The sequence below is a fragment of the Helicoverpa zea genome, chromosome 3 (genome assembly GCF_022581195.2).
Source record: "Helicoverpa zea isolate HzStark_Cry1AcR chromosome 3, ilHelZeax1.1, whole genome shotgun sequence".
NCBI lineage: Eukaryota > Metazoa > Arthropoda > Insecta > Lepidoptera > Noctuidae > Helicoverpa > Helicoverpa zea.
Genome location: NC_061454.1, coordinates 885250 through 905832, shown reverse-complemented (window position 1 = coordinate 905832; position 20583 = coordinate 885250). Strand labels below are relative to the sequence as shown.

General features: G+C 35.8%; 2 protein-coding genes across 2 annotated transcripts; both read right to left on the bottom strand.

Moving 5' to 3' along the window:
- Positions 1-840: 840 nt before the first annotated feature.
- LOC124645931 (serine/arginine repetitive matrix protein 5-like) lies at positions 841-20188 on the bottom strand. The gene is made up of 13 exons (XM_047185911.1): positions 19820-20188; positions 18848-19154; positions 17936-18004; positions 16999-17103; positions 16374-16431; positions 16086-16151; positions 15469-15619; positions 5226-5321; positions 4292-4425; positions 3388-3525; positions 2657-2827; positions 2110-2415; positions 841-1391 (listed from the first exon to the last, which is right to left on the bottom strand). Exons 1-13 carry the CDS (start codon positions 19988-19990, stop codon positions 1376-1378), a joined length of 1788 nt encoding a protein of 595 aa, XP_047041867.1. The 5' UTR covers positions 19991-20188; the 3' UTR covers positions 841-1375.
- LOC124645932 lies at positions 12302-15013 on the bottom strand. The gene has a single exon (XM_047185912.1). It carries the CDS (start codon positions 14777-14779, stop codon positions 13940-13942), a length of 840 nt encoding a protein of 279 aa, XP_047041868.1. The 5' UTR covers positions 14780-15013; the 3' UTR covers positions 12302-13939.
- Positions 20189-20583: the final 395 nt, after the last annotated feature.

The following is a 20583-nucleotide window of genomic DNA, read 5'->3' as shown; positions in this document are numbered from 1 at the left end:
GATGGTAGCGAATACCGCTTAGGTCTGAACAGTAATATTACCGCATACCCACAGGGTTTTCTCTGCCGCAAACGGTAGCGAATACCGCTTAGGTCTGAATAGGCCTTAAAAACCGATTTCCGGCTACTGCGGCTGTTCTCATATAGGGAGATCAGCCAACTGCGCAGGACATATTATAGTGCACAAGCATTTGCGCAGACACCGGTGCACTCACTATTCCTTCACTCTCGAATTACTAGTTAAGTTCTGACTACATTGGCGCAGCATTATATTTCCATGTTAGTAGACAGTAGTTATTGTTAGAAATTACGCACAGTTGTGCGATTTGTTGTTAGCTCACATCGTTTAATTTCAAAATAAATATCATAAAAAAAGATTGCTTTTTGTTTATAGGTATTTTATACCTAAAAACATTACCATAGAATCACTTCCTATCTTGGTGCACTTAAATCATCGACTTAAATCAACGAGAGACAGCCGATTTAAATGTTTGCCGATGAAAATCGACTTTGTTCACATTGGAATAGTCTAAAATAAATCAATACAGTAGGCGTTATCAAGAGCACTGAGGCGACAACTTACATGAGATGGATTTTAGACTTTATTTCAACGAAAACAAGGTTGATAATAATAGCAGGTTTCACCCAAGCTAAGGAGTTTGTGACCAACCAATAGAATTGCCCCGCTCAGGGAACCACTAAGTGGGCGGAGTCGAGATGTTTCAATAACGAAATAGTTTACGCTGTTTAAAAACTTCCAGGTGTCGAGTCTACAACTTCAGTTGTCAGAAGAAAAATAATGAAAAATGGAGGGGAGGAAAGGTTTAAATAATAAAGCGAATAACATATTCGATAATTTATTGAGATTAACGTCATTACAATAAGATCAGTCGTTATCAGATTGTCAGCGAGTCTATTGTCATTATTTGTGTAAACATTATAATTTTCATCATATTGAAATGCAATAAATACTAGGTAATTACAGTATATGGCTTCATAGGCTATCTAACATTGAAATATTTTTTTGATTCGGACCAGAAGCTCCGGAGATAAGATAGATCAAGCAAACAATCTCTTCACCTATATAATATTGAGTTAATTCAGTTAATCGGTAGGTTTAAAACAAAAACTTGTTTGTACAGGTAACATTAAGGTACGTTTTGGAAGCGAGCTGCCGACTGCAACTGCCGACCGAACGTGCCGCAGCTGCGCTACTGATTGGTATGTAAATCGTTTTGGATCGAAGCGGCAACAGCACGTGCAGTCAGCAGATCGCTTTGAAAGCGTACCTTTATAACCACAATACCTTAGAGCGCCAGTCTCTCGATTATAAATTAAAATATTAAAGCTACAAAATACTTGAATGCCAGCAATAATCACCTCCTTAATTTCCTGAAACAAAGGGAACAGAAAGATTCATCATCATCCTCCGAGCCTTTTTCCCAACCATGTTAGGTCGGCTTCCATTCTAACCGGTTTCAGCTGAGTACCAGTGCTTTACAAGAAGCGACTGCCTCTCTGACCTTCTCAACCCAGTTACCCGAGCAACCCGATACCCCTTGGTTAGACTGGCGTCAGACTTACTGGCTTCTGACTACCCGTAACGACTGTCAAGGATGTTCAATGACAGCCGGGACCTACAGTTTAACGTGCCATCCGAAACACAGTCATTGGTGTCTAAGATATACTTAGAAAGTAGTAATAAATACAGATACAGATATTGTCGAGTACAATAAACAAAACAAAAACAATTTCAGTACAAAAAGCTAAAGTACGAGATCGATGATTGAAAATGATTTATGGAGACAATATGGTTGAGAAGAGTTTGTTGCCGGCTTTCTCCACAAGACACATGGACACACTTTTTAAGAAAAAAATACGTTCCTACGGGTATTGGGTTGCCCGGGTAATTAGGTTAAGGAGGTCAGATAGGCAGTCGCTCCTTGTACATACAAAAAACTGGTACTCAGCTGCATCTGGTTAGACTGCAAGCCAAGCCCAACAAAGTTATAGGTAGGGTAAAGACTTGGGAGATGATGAATATGTTCAGAGGGACTTTATTATGCGATACCCATGACAAGTACGAACAATAAGACCTATATATAAATACCTATTAAGCGGCTTCTCCTTGTATGTGACGGGTTTCCTCGTCCTGCGCGTCCGTCCCTCGCTGATGGAGTCGCCGGCGCCACTGCTGTCGCTGTCACGGTTACGCTGTCTACTCTCATTATCGCAGCTGCGCTGATGGTTGTCGTTGTCGCAGCTGCGTTGACGACTATTGTCGCGTTGACGGCTGTTGTCGCGTTGATGGCTGTTGCTGCGTTGACGGCTGTTGCTGCGTTTTCGGCTGTCGCTGTCGCGGCTGTGACGACGGCTGCGAGCGCTGTCGCCGTCTTGGCTTGGTAGCCTGTGGTGGCTGGATATGAAATTATGTATAAGAGTTGGTGAAAAGGATTTAAAGTTCTGAAAGTTAGAGTTTGTGAATTTTGGGGATTTTAGCTTTTTAGATTTTTTTTTTTTCAGCAGGTAATAAGAAATTTCACCTCACTTTGATATATTTTTTTAACATCTAAAAAGTATATAAAACACAATTAAATTGTGTTTTATGTTTTAAGGTTAAATTTTAACCTTGTTGCAAATATGGTTGTTCTACCAACCTTTCGCAGCCATCTTGAGTCCTCCGCTCGTGTTCGCTCGCCACTCTCCGTACATCTTCGTACTCGCGACTGTGGCGCCCTCTCTCGCTCACAGCCTGAGAACTATGGCTGTCTCGACGACTTACTGTTTGAGCTTGTTCTAATGTCTCGTTGTTTAGGGAACCGGATTCACTGTAATATTGTTTAGTATTTAAACAAAGTAAAAATGCAACTTTTCTATGTTTGTATGTACTTAGTATATCTTAGACACCAATGATTGAAAAAGTACCGATGTATCTTTTCTAAGTTTGTATGTATGTACTATCTAAGTATATTTTAGAAAACAATGACTCGTTAAAGGTGAAGGAAAACATCTCGAGGAAAGCTGGGCTATAAAGTCTGAAATCACCATCCGTGATGATTAACGCTCAATCCTTTGTGTGAGAGAAGGCCTGTGCCCATCAGTGGGATGGTGAATGATTAAAGATGAACTTTTAAATTATAAATGAATAATTAAAGAGTACGAGGGTTCGGTATCGAGGGTGCATGTACTGTTTAATGACTTTAAACCTCCTAACGTTTAAAAAATGAATATATCGATACGGAATCCGATTTTAAAAATTCTTTCATTGTTATACATATAGATTTATCGAGCGAGAAGATAGGCTACTTTTCATCCGGGTTCGTGCAGAGGTTTCCACGGGATGAGGGTAAAACCGCTGGCAGAAGCTAGTAAAGAATAAACTACTTACGATACGATAACCCTGGAGTCGGTGGCGCCCTTGGGGCTGGGCGCGTTGAAGGGCGGCGGCGAGCGCGGCCGCTTGGCGGGGGTGCCGCCCTCCAAGCGCATCTTCGCTACTAATACTTTGAGGACACGACCGCTTGTGCTGAGGAGTAAGATATAGTGGTTGATAGATTTAACTTAATGTGGAGAATTTTCTTAAGCGTCTGCACGGTGCATGTTGCTAAAGCAAGTTAACATGCGCAAGTGACAAGTGACAAGAGCACGCGGATGGGTATTATGCTTTGGCACATGCGCGAGTCGCTGGACCCGCACTTTTTTAAAAACCATGTAACCTGCGCATATGCCTCAACATGCGCAAGCTACTTGCACCGTGTAAATAAACACTAAACGTCAAATTGAAGAAAAAAAAACATATTTAGAACTAAAAATAAGACTTTTTTGCGGAATTTTAATCTTAATTTTAAGGAAAGAATTTATCAAAAGATATTTAAATTATTCAATCGATATTCAATCGACCACGGACTAGCAAGCGCAGCGTAGGGCGTCCACCAACAAGGTGGACAGACGATCTAATAAAGGTCGCCGGAAGACGCTAGATGCAGGTCACCTCCAACAGGTATCTGTGGAGATCTAAGGGGGAGGCATATGTTCAGCAGTGGACGTCCTATGGCTCAGATGATGATGATGATGAATCGCCGATTACAGCTAAATTCTGACAAGTAGCGTTTACTCCTCCCACCGCCGTCACCCACTGACATAAAAAAATAACATTTTTACCCACTATGACGACATTAAGTTTGGAGGCTATACCTGGCCTCACCTTCGTCAATTGCTGACATCTAAAAATGTTTGTTTGCGTATGTATTCGCGCAATGTGGCCGTGGCGACATAAAGTTTGGCGACAATACCTGTTCCGCCTAGCGGAGTTGGGTCGTGGCGAGTACCGCTGCCGCTGCACGGGAGTCAGCGGCACTGGCGACGACGTGCGCTTGCGACGCCGCACTGTCGGAGAGAACGCAACCACGGGGCTGCTGTCCGTAGACTGTAGGTAAACACAGTTTATCAGATATTTATTTATTGCAAAATGTATACAAATGCATCCTTATGCTAAGTATACATTACCCTGTTAGGGTGCAGCAAATTAACTTAAAACTAGAAGTTATTTATTTATATTGTAACTAGCTATTGCCCGCGGTTTCACCCGCGTCCCGTAGCCGGATGGTGACAAAAACTATTCTAAAACCTTTTCCCGGGTCTAGGTTACCTCCCCTCTAATTTTCAGCCAAATCGCTCAAGCCGTTTTCATGTTATGTCGTGACAACGGAAAGCGGGTTTCATATTTATATATATAGATTATCCATTTATTCAATAGTTTTACAAAATGATCTTATTATAGGGAAATATTAAAACTAAGTATCAAAATATTCATCCGCATCGCTGTCAGCTGGGATCGTGCCCAAAAGGCTGGCTGCAAATAAAATATAATAGATAATAGATAGATAGCCGTATAGATTATAATTATTATGACTTAATAAATAAATACATAATATTACATTAGTTTATAAGAAGTTAACAATATCTAGATAGTCAGGTAGTTGTATTATTTGATCAGGAATTTAAGTCATAGGTACTTTACAAGTAGCAGACGTTTTATAGCTATTTATAGGCAAACAGTATAAACCTTTTAACAGAAATAAAACACAAATCTAAAAAAAACGGAAAAGCAAAAAATTATTTTATTTTCTTCTGAAACATTTGCAGAACTAAATTGTTTTAGTAATCTTTGTATAAAGGTTGATATTCTGTTTTGCGACCGTTTTATAGTATAAAATATATAATCACCTCTGTGTTTACTTCATTTCGGCTAGATAAGGGTGTTTTCTCAACTTCTGTCGTAGAGTCCGGCTCTAAATTCCTTCCACTGCTGGAGGCAGCTCCCTAAAAAATAAAATTTCAATCAATAATATGTATAAAGTAGCGAGTAACGTAATATATGCGATTAATGATTTAATAATTACTAGATTTTCCTGTAGTTTTTACGCTAAATACTCCGATTTGAAAAAAAAAATTACTGTTGGAAAGCTTGACTATCCCCAAGTAACATAGGCTATAGCCTTTTTTTTATCCGTATATAGACAGTAGTTATGAATGTTAGAATATGGGTATTATTCGTACGGGACTCAGGTGGAACCGCGGGAAAAACAGTATTTTATCAGAAATCAGAAATCAGAAATCAGAAATGTTTTATTTGTCAAACATAGGTGTAACATTATATAGGTCTTACAAATAATAAAGTGCGCTATGTTTTGTCAACAATGACATACAAATTAATATACAATTATAATACATGTAAAAAAAGAAAACATGAATTTAGCATTACAAAAAATACAATACTTAATGTTAGATAAAATTATCATTTAAAAACTCATCTAGCCTATAATAACATTTTTTAAGCAGTAGCTGGTGTAGGGTACATTTAAACTTTAATACTGGCATACGCTTAATCGCGTCAGGTATTTTATTATAGACTTCGGGAGCAATGCCAAAAAAACTTTTCTTCATTAGTGCTGTTTTACATTTGACATGGCATAATGTGTTGAGGTATTGAGCACGTAGCGGCATTTTCTTTACTGTAGCCAGTTTTTGAAATAAATGTGGGTTTTTTTTTACAAATAATGCTGTTTCGAATATGTATAAAGCTGGGAAGGGTAAAATATTATATTTTTTAAAATATGGAATGCAACTGTCTGTCTTTTTTAGGCCAAACATTGACCTTACACACCTCTTTTGTATCCTAAACACGACTTCCCGGTTTGTTGACTGTCCCCAGAAAATTACACCATATCGCAAAACCGAGGATACCAATCCATGATACGCCATTAGTAGTGTTTCAGTGTTCACTTTTTTTGACAGTTGAAATAAAAGGTACGCTGATTTACTCAATCGCTTGCAAATTTCTTCCAGATGCGGTTTCCAAGTTAACTTATCATCAATAGTAACACCCAAAAATTTTGTATTGCTGACTTCTTCTATTTTAATATTATTATAGGTGACATCAACTGGAGTGTTAACTAGCCGTTGGTGGAAGTGCATAATTTTGGTTTTATTTAGATTAATTACTAGATTATTGTCAATAAGCCATTTAATTATTTTAGAAAGAGTATTATTTATGTCAATTTGGTAATTATTTGGATTGTCGCATTTTATAATAGCCGTGCTGTCATCAGCAAAAAGCACCATTTCTTGACTTATCATTTTAGGTAGGTCGTTTATGTATATTAAGAATAGCAGGGGTCCCAAGATGCTACCCTGAGGTACGCCATATTTTATTTGTCTTGCTATAGAGGTATATATTGTTTCTAATTTGGTAACAGGGCAAATTCTAGAAATTTCTGTGCATTGCAATCTGTTACTTAGGTAAGATTCTATAAGTTTAAGGATATTTCCTCTGATGCCATAACAGTATAACTTTTCTAGTAAAATTTTATGATCTACAAAATCAAACGCTTTCGTCATATCAGTATATATAGCACATACTCGATTTCTTTTATCAACAGATGATAGGACACTTGATAGTAGATCGAATAGCGCCATATTGGTATTGATATTCTTTCTAAATCCTTTTTGCTCATTGCAAAATAGTTTGAATTTTTCAAAATAGGCATATATGCAGTTATATATTACTTTCTCAATTATTTTTGAAAAAATGGGAATTTTTGCAATTGGCCTATAATTTTTTAAATCGGACCTGTCATCTTTTTTGTAAAGAGGCTTAATTATTACTTTTTTTAGACTAGTTGGAAATATGCCTTCAGAGATACACAGATTTATTATATGTGTAAGTAGTGGCGCTATTATATATTTAACCTCTTTAATTACCTTGGTTGATATATTATCATAACCAACGGTACTTGTATTTTTAAGACTGCTAATGATTTTGATTATATCATCACATGTGACTGGTAACATAAATAAGGATTGTGATGAAGGATTATCTTTAAGATGAAATGTATTATTTGGTTTATTATTTTTTGTTTTAATATTGTTTTCGATTACTTCAATATAGTATTGGTTAAATTCATTAGCAATGTCGAGGGGGTCTGAGAAAGTCCTATTATTATTTTTAATACTTAGAATTGGTTCTTGTGGTAAACTGTGTTTTGATTTATTGATCACTTGCCAGGCTGCTTTAGATTTATTTTGTGAAGTACTTATGTGGTGATTATTTTGGGCTTTTTGAGTAAGTTTTATGATACGCCTGTAAAGTTGGGAATATTTTTTAAAAATTACTTTATTTTTCATATCGGGGTTAAGCCTATATGCCCAAAGTAGTTGTCTCTGTTTTTTACTACATAGTTTTATTCCACGAGACAACCATTTAGTTTTCTTATTAGTATGTATTGTGACAGTTTTTACTGGAAAGCATAAGTTGTATAGAAGTAAAAAATCATCTTTAAAACATTCATACGATTCATTCGCGTTTTTTGCTTCATAAACTTGCGAAAAAGATAGACATTTCAAGTAATTTTTGAACTTAGACAAGTTATTAGGTGATAAGTCTTGTTTCCTGGTTTTCCAAAATTTTAAAGTACATATTTTATTGACAGGTATTTTTAATAGTTGTGCTGTATGATCTGATAGGACTAAATCCGTTACATCTGCTTTCCATCCATGTCTGTATGAATGTGCAAAATTATCTATACAAGAGTGACTACTTAATCTAGTTGGTTTTCTGAGTGAAAGTTTGAGATTGTATTGTCCGAGAAAATATTCAAACTCTAACGTAGTATTATTTTTTTTGAGTATATCGATGTTGAAATCTCCGGTCAAAATGATATTTTTGTTTGTAGAAGAACAGACTTTGCGTAATATTTTATCTAGTCTTTCATAGAATATATCGTAGTTATATTTAGGTATTCTATACACACATATAAGTATAATATTATGAGATACTAGTTCTATGCCACAACATTCGATAACACCTGATACGGACTGTTTCGCTATATCTGTCATTTCTCTATAATTTAATCCAGCACGAACAAGGATACAGACTCCTCCTCGTTTAGCTTCTCTTGAGAAGAATGCAGCGAGTGAGTAATTAGGGATATACAATAAATTTTCATAACCCGTCGCGACAAAATGTTCAGTTATGCAGATAACATCTATATTAATTCCATTATTAAAGAGCTCTTCCAGTTTAACTGTCAATAAATCTGATTTATTCATAAGTCCCGCTATATTTTGGTGAAGAATATATATGTAGTGACTACAGAAAAAACTGAGATTTTTGCTGAAATTGATCATGAGTTAATGCATTACTTTTCTGGGAACAGTCGGCGTTTGACGATATATTTATTGAATTTAAACTTAAGACAAAATCCTGCAAATCTCTAAAAATAATATTCAACCCTTTATTATTCAATCTCCCATACCGCTGATTATAAGTTTCATACGTGTATGGAAGGTTTAAATTGGAATCCAGAATAAACGCATATTCATGTGTTTCTACGTCCATGTAAATTAAATTATTAAAAGTATCTATTCTGCTATTGAACATAATGTTTTTGTTTTCCATATATTTAAAAGTTGGCAAACATATTATGAAGTTCGTGTGTGTTAATGTACGTAGTTTTTCACGGATGAAAGTAACTAATTCTATATAATTATGCGTTCTTCTGAAGTCCTCTTCTCCAATATAAATAACACAATAATCGGAGAGGGTGAAGTTTTGTACTTTTTTGTCAATGTTTTCTAAAAGTTGCCTTAATCCACACTTCGGCATACGATAATGACACATATTAAAATTACATAAATCAGTTCGTTGACTTATGGTGTACAGTCTATTAGAAGTTTAGATGGTGGGGTGTCGTGTTCAGAGATAAGTAAATAAACCGAATACTAATTAATACACTTTTATTTTCTGACTCCAATTAGGTTACATACGATTTAGTAAAGTCACAATATTTAGTAGCGTGCGTTGGTAGTGCGATATACGGGACAACTGAGGAGGCGAACACAATGCAAGTACAGTATGAACAATATTGATGCGTCAACAATTAGTGTAGGTCCCACTACATCATTCCTCCCCTTTTTTTAAAAAAAATTTGACAAAAGATTTTTTTACAAAAAAAAATATTCTTATCCAGTTACTATATAATCCAAGAAGTGCTTACAATGTTCACAAACAATATTATTAAATTACAGTCTCAACAAAAATTTGCTTACAGTATACATTTATACAATAACAACTTTGAAACAAGATGCTTGACGGGTTGTGCGATAAGCGCATGTTTGTCTCAGTACTACTGGCTTTGTACCTAATGGCTTAGTGATTAAAAGATACACCTCTCGTGCCTGAGAGTGCAGGTTCAAACTTATGTTCATTATTACAAAGTAAATATCAAATACAGAGTAGAAAAAAAATCTATCTTCAAAAAGGATAAAACTTTCTAAAAAAAATCTTAAACTAAGTACAAAATGTTCTTAACCTTTGTGTTATACTCTGTTCTCCTCTCTTGGAGTCATTGTGGCCGGCCGGTACCAACAATACAAACTATGCAGAATGTCCTACGATCGAAAAACAAAATATAACACAATACGTCCTGTAACTGCCTTAAATCTATGTAATCTATGTAATACACTACTCATATACGTCTATTACAGTTGCGGAACACTTCTAGAGAGTCCGTCTTGACATTTAATGTGATTACATACATAATAGGTAACATGAAATATACATAATCTAAGTATATATATACGAAATACGTTAAAGGTAGTTATCATGCCGGGTTACTCTGCTATACATATTAAAAAATAAAATTACACGCTTGGCCTACTCGTACGAATGACCAAGAGTCTCCAGTATCCGACATGATGACGCCATAAAAAATATACATTCACTACTGTTTAACATTCACTACACATTCACACAAATATAATATCACTTGAGAGAACGAGGGTTTTTGATCAGCATATTATTATCACAGCACAACTTTGGCTGTTGACGGCGGACTCATTGTATGTTGAGGTTGCACAGTTTCGACCTTAATAGTGGGTAAGGCTACAGAACTGCTACCATTTCTTTTCTTAACCATTTTCTCACGCCTCTAATGAATCTTCGTTTCAGTGCGTACGCAAATACCATGATTAACATTATTATAATAACTATCATCACTATGCCAATAATATTTAGCTTATTATGCATATGGGCCACATTAGATACATTTTCGTTTACAATGACGTTCTCTTTCGTTTGATTAGAGCCCATTTTGCTAATTTAGTCCACTATACTGATGTATCGTCTCAACGTAAATGAAATTAAAGATCGCGATACCACAATTTGAAACTAATGTCCTAAATAAATCTGCAAAATTGACATTTTAACAATAAAATAATTTATCGGTATTTCAATGGCTTCTTGCTTACTCGACCAGTTCGCGTAGTATAAACTTTACTATCGGGTTCGTCCGTTTGAATTGTTACTTTTTTCGTAACTTTTCGACAAACGGTATCCCTATTACTATTATCAACTACTTTAGATTGCGATTCATCCTCTATTAACATGTACGCTGGTTTCAGACGATCTATAGAAACTTTAACTTGTCGGTCGGGCAACTGAATACAAAATACTTTATTATCTCTACTTATGACGCGATATGGTCCGTCGTAAGGTGATTGTAACGGTTTCCGTACTGCGTCATTACGGATAAAAATATATTCACAATCATACAAGTCTTTATGCACAAAAATCTTATTTGGTGACTTATTTTTCCTATTAGATGGCTTTAACCCGTCAATTACAACTTTTAACTTATTTACGAAATTTTCTGAATCGCTAATTTTCAAATCAGCTGTATCATAAAAGTCACCGGGTACTCTAATATTACTGCCATACAACATTTGTGCAGCGGTTACGCCTGTATCTAATTTTATCGTTGTGCGTAACCCCAACATTACAGTTGCCAATTCGTCAACCCAGCATTTATTATTTAAGCGAGCCATTAACGCGGCTTTTAAAGATCTATGCCAACGTTCTACTAAACCATTACATTGAGGATGATACGGAGTTGTACGTGTCTTTATAATTCCCATTAAAATCATTAATTCTTTGAATAAGTTACTTTCGAACTGACGACCCTGGTCACTAGTGAGCTTTATGGGACAACCAAAACGACTAATCCAACCTTCATATAATGTTTTCGCTACGATTTCTGCAGTTATCTCTTTTAGTGGAAATGCCTCTGGCCAACGAGTGAATCTATCGATAATCGTTAAACAATATCTATAACCTTCTGGCGAGGTTGGTAACGGTCCTATAATATCAATATGTATATGCTCAAAACGTTTAGTACTTTTAAAGGACTCTAAATCGGAAACCGTATGTTTTTGAACTTTCGCTCTTTGACATTTTACACATGTTTTAGTCCAATTACCAATATCTCTATTCATTTCAGGCCAAAAATATCTATCTTTTACTAATTTTTTACTTGTCTTAATACCAGGATGACTTAAATTATGAATAGAATCAAAAGCTAAGCGACGAAATTTTTCAGGTAAATATGGTCTTGCACTATTAGTAGATATTTCGCAATAAACATGTTTATCAGTATCGAGTAACGTTACGCGTTTTAATATTACTTTACTGTTGTTGTTTGGTGCTCTCAATAATTTTGCAAGCTGTTCGTCAACTTCCTGCGCAGTGGCGAGTTCTGCGAAATCTAACGTCGTGGGACATGTTATTGTTTCAACTCTAGATAATGTGTCAGCAACTATATTATTATTTCCACTAATGTGTCGTATGTCAGTACTAAATTCACTAATAAACATAATTTGCCTAGTTCGCCTAGAAGTTTCTCTATTGGTACCTAATTTAGTAAACGCGAAAGTTAATGGTTTATGATCTGTAAAAATTATTAATTCTTGTCCTTCAACTAAATTACGAAAATGTATGATTGCTAAATAAATTGCTAAAAGTTCTCTATCATATGTACTATATTTCTTTTGTGCTTCAGTTAATTTTTTCGAAAAATATCCTAAAGGTTTCCAATTTCCATCAACTTTTTGTTGCAATACTGCACCTACACTTGTGTCTGATGCGTCCGTCATCAATGACAAAGGTGTATGTGCCGATGGGAAATACAATAAGGTAGCATTTTTAAGATCATCTTTACATTTTTCAAAATTTTTCGTAGCTTCAGGTGTCCAATTGATTTTACTTTTATCCTTACGCTTTGAATTCCCTAAATATTTATTTAACGCTGCCTGATGATCAGCTGAATGAGGTATATGAGCTCTATAAAAATTTAACATGCCTAAAAATCTTCTAAGTTCCTCTACAGTATCCGGCTTTGGAAAATCAATAATCGCTTTAACTTTATCTTCTAATGGTTTAATTCCTTCTGTAGAGACTTCAAAACCCAAAAACTCTAATTTATCTTTACCAAAACTACACTTTGAAAAATTAATCGTTATACCAAATTCATTAAAACGTTCAAAAACTTTTCGTAAATGTTCTCTATGCTGCTCTTCATTTTCCGATGCAATGATGACGTCATCTACGTAATTGAAAAGAAAATCTAAGTCTTGTAAAACAGTATGATGCATAAAACGTTGAAAAGTTTGTGCAGCATTTCTTAATCCAAATGGCATACGCACAAACTCGAATAAACCAAACGGTGTTATGACGGCAGTTTTCTCAATGTCATTTTCCGAAACTGGCACACAATAATAGGCTCTATTTATATCTAGCTTTGAGAAAACCTTTTTATTATCTAACATATACGTAAAATCATGAAGACGGGGAACTGGATATCGATCAGGCTTGGTAATCGCATTTAAACGTCTATAATCTCCACAAGGTCTAATATTCCCGTCCTTCTTAGGAACAACATGCAAGGGACTTGCCCAAGCGCTTTTACTCGGCCTACAAATCCCAAGCTCTTGCATAATCTTAAACTCATTTTTAGCTTTTACATACCTGTCTGGTGGTAACTGCCTGGCTCGTGCGTGCACTGGAGGTCCTGTGGTCTCAATGTGATGACAGACATTATGTTTAGGCGTTTCTTTGTACGAAACTGGTTTAGTTAGTTCTGGAAATTCACATAATAAATCATAATAAGGGCAATTATTTACAATAGTCTTCAAAGTGGGCTCACTAGAATTAGAAAGATTGCCTTTGGTGCTTAAATTAGTTATTTGATCGATTAACCTTCGTCCGTTCAAGTCAATTAACAACTGAAAATTAGCTAAGAAGTCAGCACCTAATATTGGTTGCTGTACGTCCGCTAATGTAAATAACCAACGGAATGCTCGTCTTAGATTTAAATCTAATTCTAAGTACAATGTACCATACGTGTTAATCTGAGTTCCATTTGCGGCAAAGAGTTTATAACAACACTCACTTGTATTACCTTTCATGTAGGCTACTTTCCGCGGTAACACTGACACGTTTGCACCACTATCCACTAAGAAGTTTAAGCCCGATTTCCTGTCTCTGACACACAGACGGTGATTCCCGAAGGCACGGTCACAGCCTCCCGTCGCAGACTGCACCGACTCTAGTTTTCCGCTGGCTTGTCCTTGTCGTGTTTTTTCTTCCAGTTACATGGATCCACACATTTAGTTGCCTTGCTGCGATACTTATAATGGTAAAAACATAACCAATTTGGATCTTCGAATTTCCTTGTGCGACTTCTTGACCCTGACCTGGATCTGTTGCGTCTAAAGTTATTCCTTCGCCAGTTATTTGAACGGCCTCGTGATCTTGACTCTAAATTTTGTAATCTATCACTCAATTTGTTTATTGCCGAAATAATTTGGTCCTGAGAACCGGATGGGCCTGGTTCCTGTTTGACAGTCGCAACACTGTGTATGGGAGTCGTCGTTTCCATTATTTTATCCGCTATTGATGCTAATTTCTCTAAATCTTTTTCTTCCGTTACAGCTAAAACTCCTCGCACCGAATTTGGTAAATGATTCTGCCACATAACTATGAGTGTTTCGTTATTTACTCGTCCCCTGGCTAGGTCTTGCATTTTTCTTAGTAATTGTGATGGTTTCTGGTCGCCTAATTCCATTTCGCCAATGAGTTTTTTTACTTGCCGCTCTTCGGATTCTTGATATATAAATATCAACTTATTCTTCAAGGTCTCATATTTATTTTTCTCAGGGGGATCCACAAGGATCTGTGTAACTTGCTCAACTGCGTCCGGGGGTAATTTTGAAATAAGGACCTGGTACTTTGATTCGTCGGACATCTTCTGAGGATTTAGAACTGCTTCTGCTTGGATAAACCATGTTCTAGGCGACTTCTTCCAAAATTCCGGAATTCTAGCTGTGATGGAGATGGACGACAGTTGATGTTCTTCAATAACGACCTTCTTGTCTTCAGACGACATTATAATTTCTTAATTTGACGCGCACTAATATTAAGCCGACACTACGTACACTTGTGTGAGTTGCCCCGGTCGTCCGATTCACTGAATTACAAGTCCAAATTCACTGGTTACAGTTCACACTTTCTCCACACGGGGTCACCAATTTAGATGGTGGGGTGTCGTGTTCAGAGATAAGTAAATAAACCGAATACTAATTAATACACTTTTATTTTCTGACTCCAATTAGGTTACATACGATTTAGTAAAGTCACAATATTTAGTAGCGTGCGTTGGTAGTGCGATATACGGGACAACTGAGGAGGCGAACACAATGCAAGTACAGTATGAACAATATTGATGCGTCAACAATTAGTGTAGGTCCCACTACAGAAGTTTCGCTACTAATTAGGCATATATTCTGTTTTAAAATAGGCGGTGGTGGAGAAGTTTGAGTATTACTATTATTTGGTAATGTTATGTTTCGAGAATTTTCAGTCTGACTTTCTGTAATGGGTGTGCAGGAATTTAATATTTCAGTAGGCTGAGTTTCGTTGGATAGCTTGTTCGTGCTGGGGATTTTGTTCCGCTTTGGAGTTTGAATCTTCTTCAAATATATCTTTATAAATATTTATTCTTCAAAATAAAAAAAATATAAATACTGACTGAATTATAGAGTACCTAGTAATAAGTATATTATAACAATAAAATACCTTATTATTAACCGGTGTGCCACTGCTAGGTGTGTCGTCTAGCAGCCAGCTAGGTCCCTCCAAAGGGTCTTCAATGTGGTTGCTTCCTCTTGAAGTACTCATTTGTTTCTCCTTTCTACCGTCTGACTGTCTGCCACTCTGTAGCCTGAGTCTGTAATTGATTTATTTGTTTATATTATTTTTATTTTATCTATTTATATTTTGTACTAAAGTTGTCTAGGAAGGAATGAGCAAAGCAGATGCAGGTAGGTCAGGCACATTCTTGTAGGTCAAATAATATACGGTAGGCGTGACTAAAACGATCAGTTCCTTGAGCCATCTGACAAGGATTGGTGATTTGCTTTTTCTTAAACGGACGGGTTCTAAAGGCATATAAGGGCGGAGACAGTAACATTCCTCGCATTTTGGCTGAAATTCTGATATTCGAAAATCCTTACAAATGTGTTGTTAAGTTTGTTATGCTTTCACGGTAAAACGGCTAAACCCTGTTGGTATGGACAAAAATATAGGTATAATAATAATGGTTCTAAACTGTTGAGTTATCATCATTCACGCAGCAGGTGAAAATTGAAATCGTCTGTGACGGCTGATCATAGATAAATAATATGTAGTCCTACCTTGCTGGTTCAATTTCTCTGACGTTGATTGAAGAGTCTTCCTCACTGACAGGCTCAAGTCTACTTCTGTAATTTATATTACACACGGTAATTAGAAACTCCATTATATTCTATACTAATATAATAAAGAGAAAAAAATAGTAAATATATGCTCAAAAACGATAAGACCGATTTTAAAAATTCTTTCAGTGTTCCATAGCCCATTTTTCGGCGATTTAGAATATCAAGTAGTTCAGACAGGGGGCGGGTAAAACCGCTAGAGGATGCCAGTGAAGAATTAAAACTTACGTCTCAAATTCATCTTCTTCCGATATGTGACCATCGGATTCCCTGATCTCCTCCTCACCTGTTGGAAATAATGACTGTATGTTTTCAAATAGTTTCTACATATTTCTACAAATCACACCAAATAGGTTTAAACAATATCATATACATATATTTTTATTTATTTATTTATATCAAAACGGCTATAATAGATTAGATAATATGAATCGAACATAATAGGAATCCTGTATGTAAGTGAGATTGTACTGTGCACTGTACAGATAGCTTTACCTGTGTTTGTTTTAACCGAATAGGATTCGGAACCGAATTGAAAAATACGTCCACTTTTGAAAGCTACATGCTTCCCGAGTAACATAGGCTATATTTTATCTTCACAGGAGCAGTAGTTCGGAACACGGCTAGTAAATTAATACACACTGACATGTTGGTATAAGATCACATGTCAACAGCAATAGGTTCTAATCATAAAAAAAATGTTTTATTTCATGGCGCAATATAGTTTTTATATACTAACAATTTGTATAATATAAAATGTATGTTGGACTTTAAGGTATATCTATATCTAAGGGCCGATGCACCCTGAAAATAAAGGTATTTTGATTTTTGATTTGATAGTTTCCTTCCATACCCTCGAGTAAACCGTCAGTGCTGTCGTCGGCATTATCCTCCATGCTGGCGTCCACATCCATGTTGGCGGTAGGTATGTCTATCCTTGTTAGCGGTATGTACACATCTACAAAACAAATGGTAAAATCATATTGTAGTGTATTCAGAATACTTTAAACTTAAAATGTAAATGTTGAAGCAGTAGTACAAGCCAATGTAGGGGATGTGTAAGTCACTATAGTTAATATGTGTCAGTTCGCGGTAAAAGGTACCTTATGGGTGTTGGCACTTACGACATTATGTTTTTTTAGTCTAAGCAAGATTGTAGAATTTGTATCTACACATATATAATGGAATTAAGGAAATTAAGTGCCATAAATAAATATTATGAATATTGTAGTTGTGGTGGTTTTTCTTTATATTTTTTTGTTAATCTATTTTGTAAAGTGAATACTGTATTTTTCTTCTAATTTGTTTTCGTCTGTTGTGCATGTCTGTAATTGTTGTAAACAATATATGCCTCCGTGTCTCTTATTAATGTTTTGTGTTTATGATGTTGATGTGCCTTAATACTAAAATATATAAAATGTTAATTTAAATTTTACTTAAGTTTTTATGATATTTCTACATACAAAATGTAGCAAATCATGGTGCTCTCAATTTATTCATTATAATATGTCAAGCTTTCTCCCAGCCATGTTTCTGGTCTAACCGGATGCAGTTATTTACCAGTGTTTTTCATGGAATGGCTGCCTATTTGATTTCCTCAACCCAGTGACATTGGCAACGTGATACTCCTTGGTAAGACTGACTGGTTGTCTTTTTTTTTTCTTATGCTGTAGCATGACCTTCTCTGTGTGAGGAGGCTTGTGTCCAACAGTGGGATGGTAGAAGAAGGTTGGTGATCAACTTAGCTAAGGATGTCTGTGATGCTTTAGAAATATCATAAAAATACAAACCTTGTAACATGTGCATAGGAACTGCTCTTTGTGTTATATTACTACGATTGGGACTACTAGATGTTGACCCTGGAAAATGAAAGTTCACACTTATAAATATTTATGCAAAGTAAAACCTGTGGTGAGCAAAAATAGTTGTGGTAGCCTAGTGGGTAAAGAATCAACCTCTCAAGTATCAGGGTGCGGGTTCGATTCCAGGTCAAGCAAGTACCAATGCAACTTTTCTAAGTTTGTATGTACTTTCTAAATATATCTTGGACACCAAAGGCTGATAAAAAGGTGAAGAAAAACATCTTGGGGAAACCTAGACATTCCGAAACCACCAAACTGCATTGAGCAAGCGTGGTGGTTAATGCTCAATCCTTCTCGGTGTGAGAGGAGGCCTGTGCCCAGCAGTGGGATGATAAAAAGGCTGTAACAGTAACAGTAAAACCTGTAAACTCGACTTATAAACTTGTTTAAAAGGAACATGAACACAAAATCATATAAAGTAAAATGTTTGGAAAAATATGTAGAATTGATTTCCATAAGACTATAATCATCTGCACTGTTTGTCTTATAACCGAACGAAAGACCTATGTACAGTGTGTAAATAAAACTGCTGACGCAAACAATAATAAATAAGTATTAGGTATAAGTGAACATGATGTATTTTTATTGATGTCAGCTCTATAATTAGCTTTATATTACTCGACATGTGTTTCACCCCTCTACACCCTTCAATCTTCAAGAGATGTTGAGTCATCAAACATGGGCTTGGGCCTGAAATTCATGTGATTTTATTTCATGGATTTCAAGGCAAAGTAATGCCTGATTCCATAATTTAACAAATTATATTGTAGAGACGAACATATTATTGAACCAAATTAACATGCCTGTATTTAAATACTACTATGGCAAGCTACAACTCACTTGTAATACTAGTATTCAGCATAGTCCTGCTGAGTGCCACCACTGGCTGTATAGACTGTCCTCCCACCATGGGGGGGACTCGATGCACCTTCTCCTTCTTCCCTGAACTCTGGGTATCACTGAGAGCACTCCATCTTGGAGACTGAGCATCCATCTCCCGACTTTCTCTCATGCACTGCTTAACGAATTCCATGCTCTTAGCTATTTCTGCTGATGCTTGGACCAGATGTGAAATGGCTTTCTCGCTGGCTTCTTGTAATGCAGCATCCAGTTTTCTTAGATGGAATTCAACGTTGTTTCTGAACCTCTGCAATGGTTTTTTGGTTATATATAAATCTGTGTTTCTATGTATATTCATAATGAGAGAAATACATTAGCAGACTAACAATCTATACATATAATAAAATGATAGGAAAGTCAAAACTGTACATTTAATATATCTTCAAAAGAATACTTGGGGGGTGATCCATAATCGATTCTGAACCCAAATATGTAGTTTTTAGATTTTTTGTCCGTATGTCTGTTTATCTGTTTGTCTGTATGTTTGTCCCCGATAAACTCAAAAAGTACTGCATGGATTTAAATCAAATTTTGCATGACTATTACCTGGGGGCCGGTTCAACACATAGGCTATATTTTATCACACTATCACCTACGGGGTTTGAGAAATGAATGATTAAATAAACGAAATTGGAAATTCTATAATGCTCACGCAGACGAAGTCGCGGGCAACAGCTAGTATTAATTATAATATATTAAGAAGTAGAGAAGAAGTATAAGAAGAAGATATATTAAGTATTAAATATATTAAGAAAGGAAAACCATTTATTCAACACAAAATTTGGGTTAGTGGGTCGTCTTTTCATAAAATAGAACTACTTCTCTTCTCAATAGGTCTGTAGGACTACACATAGCGTTTTATATCAGGTTCGAAGCAATAGGAAAGGTATTAAATAGATATTACGAACTCACGCTGTATTTTAGCCTTATTTCGTTATTTTCTTTCATGAGGGCCAGCTTTTCATCTTCTTTCTGAGCAACCAGCATCTTGAAATACTGAGTTTTCTGTATAATTTCATTGTTTGTCTGCGACCATTCAATTTTCTCCCGCAAATGCTTGTTCTCGTCTTCCAACGTCGCCATTACATCAAATAATAATTAAGACCTTTATGTTGAATGTACTCCGTGAATAAGACTTATAACATCAGATTTTAACTGTACTTAAGTACAATACAAGGCGACGGCACAGAATATAGGCTTAAAAATATTTTCAACAATTATTTGTAGAAATTAAAAACGGTACAATTCTATTACACCTTTGAAATTGACAATGTCAAAACAATAAATGACAACAGACAATTTAATGCATTTTAATGTCATTGACGCTGTCAGTTAGTTAGCCTGTGATGGTGAAAAGCCGATGGTGAAAACATAAAAGCACATTGAAATGCCTATTCACAGGAAACGTCAATTTTAAAGATATAGGGGAGCTATAACACTATTATAAAAAGCATACAATTTTATATTTTTTTGTGCATTGGTTTAGAAATAAACGTAAACTTTATTTTTTGCTTTTCATTGATTATATACTCATATTAGAAAAATGGTACCTTAAATATAAACATAGTAAGCCTAAACAGGGCAAATTTTGAAAAAGCCGCATTCATTTTTTAGGTTTCCGACCTAAAAAATGAATCACTGGTACTCAGCTACATCCAGTTAGACTGGAAGCCGAC